The 7,356-nt window shown below is 43.9% G+C and overlaps 1 protein-coding gene across 1 annotated transcript in view; it reads right to left on the bottom strand.

The window, feature by feature from the left end:
- Positions 1 to 7,356, bottom strand: part of LOC308292197 (adenylate cyclase type 2-like) — a 76,015-nt gene that overhangs the window by 30,502 nt on the left and 38,157 nt on the right. Inside the window, exons 7-9 of the mRNA XM_080734489.1 lie at positions 6,331 to 6,458; positions 4,454 to 4,612; positions 2,023 to 2,155 (exon numbers count right to left, since the gene is read on the bottom strand). Coding sequence (XP_080590615.1) covers positions 2,023 to 2,155; positions 4,454 to 4,612; positions 6,331 to 6,458 — 420 coding nt within the window. The remainder of the gene's footprint in view (positions 1 to 2,022; positions 2,156 to 4,453; positions 4,613 to 6,330; positions 6,459 to 7,356) is intronic.

The raw sequence follows: 7,356 nt of genomic DNA, 5'->3' as shown, positions 1-7,356 counted from the left end.
TTTCACTGGTTAAATCATTCAATAATTCTAGGCCAGTTTTCACACCATCCATGTAAATGAGCCAGAGTAGCCCAAAAGATCATTTTCATCTGTGCTATAAAATGCCTGTAAAATGTGTTTACTATAGATGAGTGCCTCTCCGAACATTTTAATTTCAGGGACCCCTATAACTCAGAGAGAGTACAAATAGAACCAAATGGACCGTTGCTTGGTTCCATTTGTACACTCAGAGTTACAGAACTGTTTGGAACACCCTCAAGGGGGAAGCCTGGGGATTCCTGGACCCCAATTTGAGAAGCACTGCTTTAGACAGTTACAGTAAAATGTTCCATCAACCACTTATGGACATAAATAGGTAGACGCTGCCTCCGAATCTGGGGCGTATGTATCTACGGGCGCCATTCCATATAGTGAAAGTAGTTTTCATATGGGGCAGCTGAGCAGCAGCTTGGAACTCACCAGAACTCCACTGGAAGAAGCTTAGACATGATTAGTTTGGGTGCAGCTGGTTGAGACTGAACGAAGACTGAACGAAGACTGAACGAAGATGTGTTTGTGCTCCGGGAGGCGGGAGCACATTGAGGATACCCATTTGGTATCGACAACAGTCATCGTTTAATGTTAATGAAGCATAGCGCTAGATTACACGTGAGTCTCGCCCACCTCAGCTGTAATCAGCTGTCAGTCAGATCCTTTTCCTATTCCTCATTCACAGATTTGCTGGTCATCACACTCACTGTCATAATCCAATCAGAGCTCTCGAACAGTAAGGGAGGGTCCTTTAAATACGGCTTGCATTCAATATATTTCTGCTTGTCTTTGATCCGAGCTTCGTATCCGCTGCTGCTTAGCTGCCTCCTCCACCCCAGCCTCCACCTTTTGATCAGAGTCTGGCTCAAATACTTGTGATTTTATGTCTGCTGATTCAAGCTAATATGTTTATGTATTGCTATTGTTCTGTATTCCTATGGAGGGTTTTGCTTCAAGTTGATTTTGAAAGAATGATTTTGCATAGCAAGCATGCGTGAACAAAATTCAGGGAACATCTCCGAACGCGGAGCCCTTTAACGTCAAGTTTAACTGTATTCCCTTTGTTGCAATACATGGTTAAATCTACTTTGACGTGAGTGTTCCTGACTAAATTGTCATTAGTTATGTCTTGTCTTTTAAAAATGGAGTTTCAGTACATCACCAATCTATATAAAAAAGGATCAGAGTACAGTTGTAACTCGAGTCTCTTTAGATTTAGAAGATTATAGAGAGTTTCAGTTAGTCATAGTTTGGTTCAAACTTTAAAATACCTTGATTTTCAAAACACTTGAGATTAATCACAGCAATTTGTGCGATAAATTCACAAAAGTGTTTTTCTCTTAGGTTGTCTTGGCAACATATAGCCCATTTATTAATAGAATTGAGAGGGGGGGGGGACGAGTCTCTCAAGCCAGACTGTTGACTCACATATAGGTTTCAAATGCTTCTGTCATACAGTTTGTGCCAAGAAAGCACAGAAAATTATCCAGGGGTAATGCGGATGTCCCGCCTCCCCCCACCGCTCCTGTTTTGTCTTTGCAGAAGATCCTAATGTTCATCAAATTAGTGGAAACATATAGCTATCTGTTTAGCAGAAATGAAAATTCAAAAATGAGTTTTAAAACACTTTCTTTTCTTGGCTTTCAGGAGGTGTAGTTCCAGACTCTATATAGCATTCAGAGATTGTGGAATAGTTATCTGGCCATGCAATACATAAATAAAGACTGCCTTTAAGTTGAATTATACACATCAACGATGCGGCACACACTAACAGAGACATCAGTCTATCATCTAGGTAATGGACAATGCACTTTTTTTTTTAAATAGCGGAAGTAGCAGATTTACAAGCTCACAGCACGCTGCGATGCAACACGGATATTTTGTCTGCTATTTCCACTATTTTAACAATTCAAGTAAAATGTCAAGATGGTGACAGCCCCAGCCAACGCTGCGTGGTTGCAGTCGGACTGTGTAAGAGATGAGAGCTCTGACCTTGGGGTTGATTACGAGGTAGGTGATCACCCCGTGTTCCTTCAGATAGGAATCTCTGCTCTGTCCGTCTCCCGGCTCTACCTTGTAGGAACCCTTCAGATGCTCTAAGGTGACTGAGGAGATGTGGACCCTCCTGATGACACATTAGGGGACACGGGGAGACAAGAGGGGACAGGGAGAGATAGGAGGGCATATGAGAAGTGTAGAGGTTACCTCCCGGCTCCACCAGGCGCGTCGAACGTCGCGTCAACGTCAACCCTGGGAACGCTCCTGTTTTAATCAATGAAGGGTGCTCCACTGACGACGTCAATGTCGGCCGCTCAAATTCGCCCCGGTTAAAAAAGATTACGCCATCCGACGCCGGCACGACGCCGGCACGACGCCGGCACGACGCTGTCTTTTTGGTGGAGCCCTGGCCTTAGGAGGTTCTCTCACTTTCTAATGGTGGTGGTGCTCAAACATTTTCATGTCAAGGACCCCCAGATTGATATGTATATGGCCGCGGACCCCCATCCGAAAATATTTTGTGCCAGGGACCCCCAAAATAGATGATTTGTGATTTTAAAAAAGCTAAATGATTCAACATTTTCTCTCGAGGACCACTGGGAGTCACTGGACCGCACGTTGAGAACCCAGTGCTCCACAGTATGTTATCTCTTCCATAACTCTATATATTGCAGTTATTTCCTCACATTCGTTCCAAATCTGTACAATAACCTTCAAATCGTCCCTGTGCTGATATATTTTGTTTTGTATTCCTTTTTTTCCTTTTAGTCGTGCTTCAGTTGTTGCTGCCGGTGCAAGACATCATTGCGTGATCAATACTCAATAGCTGTAATCTCTCACAAATATTCTTGTGCAACGGGCATTCACCTCTTGTCGGACTCATGGTGTTATGTTGCCCTATTACTGTAGAGTGTTTGCCAGGCTTGTTCGTTGTCTGTTACTATTTGTGTGTGATGTGACACTTATGAGCGTTGAATGTTTTATTGGACACTTTATGTATATGTTCTTCTTTTATTGTGATAGCTTTTCTTTTTACACTTTATGGACTGTTCACAACAGTACTTTTTTTATTTTTCTTACTTATCTGTAACTTGTAACCTTAAAACTGCTGTGCTGCCTCTGGGCAACTGATATTCCCCCTTTGGTACAATAAAGGTATCTATCTATCTATCTACAAGTTATTGTTCAAAATGCGTCATGCAGAGTTATTATAACTAAAACTAAGATGAGAGAACATATTGCTTCACTTCTAGCTTCACTACACTGGCTCCCGGTTGTTTTTGGGATAGATTGGAATGGTCTGGCACTTTCATACCTCTATGACTGCCTGCCTAGATATGTTCCGAACCGATCCCTCAGGTCTTCTAGTGCTGACCTGCTCGAAGTGCCTACAATGACACAAATACTGTGAAGCACTAGAGGTCCGCGGGCCTTCGGCCCGCACACATCTAGTTAAAAAAAATAATAATAATAATAAAAGAATAAAAAATAAAGTAAAAAAAAAAAAAAAAAAAAGTAAAAAAAAAAAAAAAAAAGTTATAAAAAAAAAAAAACTATTGTAACTATTGTAACTATTGTGGCGGAACCGCAGCGCACGTTTCCGGTCGGACATATTTGACCACCGGACGCACTTCCGGTTAGGATCTCCGTGTGCCACGTGATCAGTCCTAGCCAAGGTGGAGCGTAACCGTGACAACAGCTGCTTGCAGGCTGGTGCAGGCTTGTTGTATGGGCTGGTGTAGGGTTACAGATCCATGGGCTGGGCGGACGTTAAGATCCCCTGGACTGGGGGACGTTATAGCCAATTGGAGTGCTGCAGAGTTAGGGGCGGTATTCCTTACGTCCTAGACAACGACTACCTATGAGTTGAAGTCGATGTAAAGGGGGCGTTAATGGGCTTGGAAGTGGGATGCGGCAATAGGAGGAATGTATATATAAGATAATTCTGTCGCACAACAGTGCTTTTTAGTCAAAGACATTTCAACAGCTACTGTATATGGACTAAATGATTATCTGTGCACCTTCATGCTCCCAGATGGATGCACCCAACTGATTTTGGTGATGACCACTTTCCTTCCGACTTCCTTTAAGCCAAAACTTGGTTTCCATACACTTTTTCAAGGATTACATCATTCTTATTTTATTACACCGGTCCCTGGCCGGGTGATTATTAGAGTCATTACAGTAACCATTTGGATGAGTGTGTCTGTGTGTGTGTGTGTGTGTGTGTGTGTGTGTGTGTGTGTGTGCGCGCACACGCGCGTGCATGCGTGCGTGTGTGAGAGTTTGAGTGTGTGTGTGTGTGTGTGTGTGAGAGAGAGAGAGAGAGAGAAGAAGAGAAACATTCTAACATGACATCCTGGCATTGACTTAAAAATGTTCATTCTAAATTTTGACATTTTTTATGACACGTTGTGGGTCTTACCCAGGCACGCCCCCTGCCTCCATGTGATTGGCCAGGGTGACATCGTGTGACCAGACGTCGTACTGCCACTTCTGGAGGCCGATCACGCCACATAAGACGTTACCTGAGTGAACTCCAACACGCATGTTGATGTCAACGCCAGTGGCATCACGGACCTTCCTGTGACCATGACAAAACAAAACCAGAGGTCTTCAACAGGGTGTCCGGAACCCCTGTAACATACGCTGTAACATACGGGGACCCACGCAGCAGTGGCTTTTCATTTCACGTTGACCAGTGTAATGAAAATTAGCCGGATGAAGAGAGCTACAAGATCGCTATAGGCTATCACTCATTTTAGAAGCCTGATTTTCGGCGATTTAGCCGTAAAAAAACCTTTTCTGCTTCCATAAGAACACAGTTCAGAGAAAATGCTCTCTAAAGATGTGAGAATGTATTGGATTCGGTGGAGCGATTCGGCGGGGTTACCCTCTCACGGGCCGTGTAAACGGAGCACGGTCTGGCGGCCTGGATGAAAATTTAGACGGAGGCTTCGGTGAGGCCTTCGATTAATTAATTCATTTTATTAAAAAAGACGATATTGTTCGGGATCGGCACCCCGGAATACGTCGCGTCGCCGACAGCATAGATCGAGTAAAAATTGGGGGGCTCTAAACTTGGCATCTGGCCATTTTCAATGGAATAAATCGTCGGACCACGTAGAATGGCTCGTTGGAAAGCGTAGGACGAGCCAGGACCACCCACGTCTCTACAAGCAGCTCAGGGTAAGTAAAATAGCAAAAAAACATTGTATTGTATTGAAAAAAAGCCGAACTTGTTCGGGATCGGCACTAGAAGGTTAATACAGGGTGACCCCCTGTCCTTTTTGATATTAACCACTTGAGCCCTAGCGCCCATATTCCGAGAACTTTAGCCAAAAATAGCAGATTGTGAGCTTGTAGATCGGCTATTTTCGGCAAAAAGGTTTGGTGTAGAGGGGAAAAAGAACAGACTAAGTACAGAGTGAAAGGTCAAAAGTATTGACGGTTCAAGTGGTTAAATATCTGAAAACACAAATTGACATGAATCCAAAATACACTGATGATTGTGCTGTCAAACAATGAAACTATATGGAATCTTTGAAAAGTTGTGGGGGTCCCTGCTTCATCTCTCTCAACTAAGGGGTCCTTGGCTTGAACATTTTGAAGACCCCTGGTGTATAGATATTTGTGTGTGTAATTGAGCATGTGTGCGGGAGAGAGAGATTGATTAGAGAGGGTGTAAACAATCCTAGCATCTATAACATTTTGGTATGTAATAACTTGAATTCCGGTATATTTCCAGAAATGTCAAATGTATAACAGTGAAAGATTATATATAAAATAAAATACTTTTGTTTAATTGAAAAGGTTTTCACAGTAAAAAAAAAAATCGTGGTTAAAAGGATTATTATTATTTTTTTTAATCCATATCCGTTTGTACTTGTTATTTATTTAGGCAGTGAGTTTATCGTCTGACTTTCACATTTGATCTGAAGTACAAACACAGCTGACACTGTCTGGCACTGCTTCCATTTAATCTGTTTGACAGACATGCGACAGACATTGTGTGCACACATCCGTGTGTGCGTGGGTGAGTGAGTGTGTGTGTGTGTGTGTGCGTGCGTGCGTGCGTGTGTGTGAGTGCGCGCAAGTATTGTTTGACAAGCGCTCATGGCACACACTGACCTTCTACTTTGTAAGCCGCACTGGATAAGAATAAGAGCATCTGACAAAATGTGCTAATTGTAACATGTTGTAGGTTAGCTGTGTGTGTGTGTGTGTGTGTGTGTGTGTGTGTGTGTGTGTGCGTGCGTGCGTGCGTGTGTGTGTGTGTGTGTGTGTGTGTGTGTGTTTTACTTGATTGCCTCACACATGTCCAGACCCATCTTCACACAGTTCTTGGCGTGTTGTGGAAGAGACTCTGGCAGCCCAGACACACAGTAATAGCAATCACCCAGGATCTTGATACGCATGCACTCGTTCTCCTGGGGGGGGGGGGGGGGGGGGAGAGAGAGAGAGAGAGAGAGAGAGAGAGAGAGAGAGAGAGAGAGAGAGAGAGAGAGAGAATTACACTTCCTAACACAATGTAAAATACTAGAGGTTCGCGGCCCTTCGGGCCGCTCACATCTAGAGTCCACGCCCACTTCTTTACTAAAAAACTTTAAAAAAAAAAAAAAAAAGTTTTTTGGAAAAAAAAAGTAAAAAAAAAAAAAAAAAAAAAGTAAATAAATAAATAAATAAAAAAAGTTAAAAAAAAATTTTTTAGGGGGGGGAACTGTTGTGGCGGAACTATTGTGGCGCAGCGCACGTTTCCGGTCGGACATATTTGACCGCCGGACGCACTTCCGGTTAGGAACTCCGTGTGCCACGTGATCAGTCCTAGCCAACCTCCCTCTGTTGTAATTCGATACACTGCTCCGCTCAGCTCCACTTCTCTCTCTCTCTCGCTTGCCCGCCCCCCCTCCCCTGTTGCCTCCTCTCTCTCGTGCTTAGCGAATGAGCGGACGGCATAGGGTTATTCTCTCTCTCTCTGTACACGCGCGCAGAGGGGTCGAGGTGCTCTCTCTCTCTCTCTCTCTCTCTCTCTCTCTCTCTCTCTCTCTCTCTGTACACGCGCGCAGAGGGGTCGAGGTGCTCTCTCTCTCTCTCTCTCTCTCTCTCTCTCTCTCTCTCTCTGTGTACACGCGCGCAGAGGGGTCTGAGGGACATGCGCAGAGGGGTCTGAGGTGGACATGTCGTGCCTTTACTGCACTGTGCCTATGCCTATGTGGGCGGCTATGTGGGCGCGGCTCTTAAAGGAATGTAATAATAGATACACAAACATTAGGGAGGAGTTCATTCCAAAAAAATTAAATAATTTGCCCAGAATTCAGAAGTATGACA

The sequence above is a fragment of the Nannobrachium achirus genome (genome assembly GCF_963921795.1).
Source record: "Nannobrachium achirus genome assembly, chromosome: 10".
Lineage (NCBI taxonomy): Eukaryota > Metazoa > Chordata > Actinopteri > Myctophiformes > Myctophidae > Nannobrachium > Nannobrachium achirus.
Note: the sequence above shows the minus strand (reverse complement) of the source record. Positions and strands in the feature narration are given on the sequence as shown.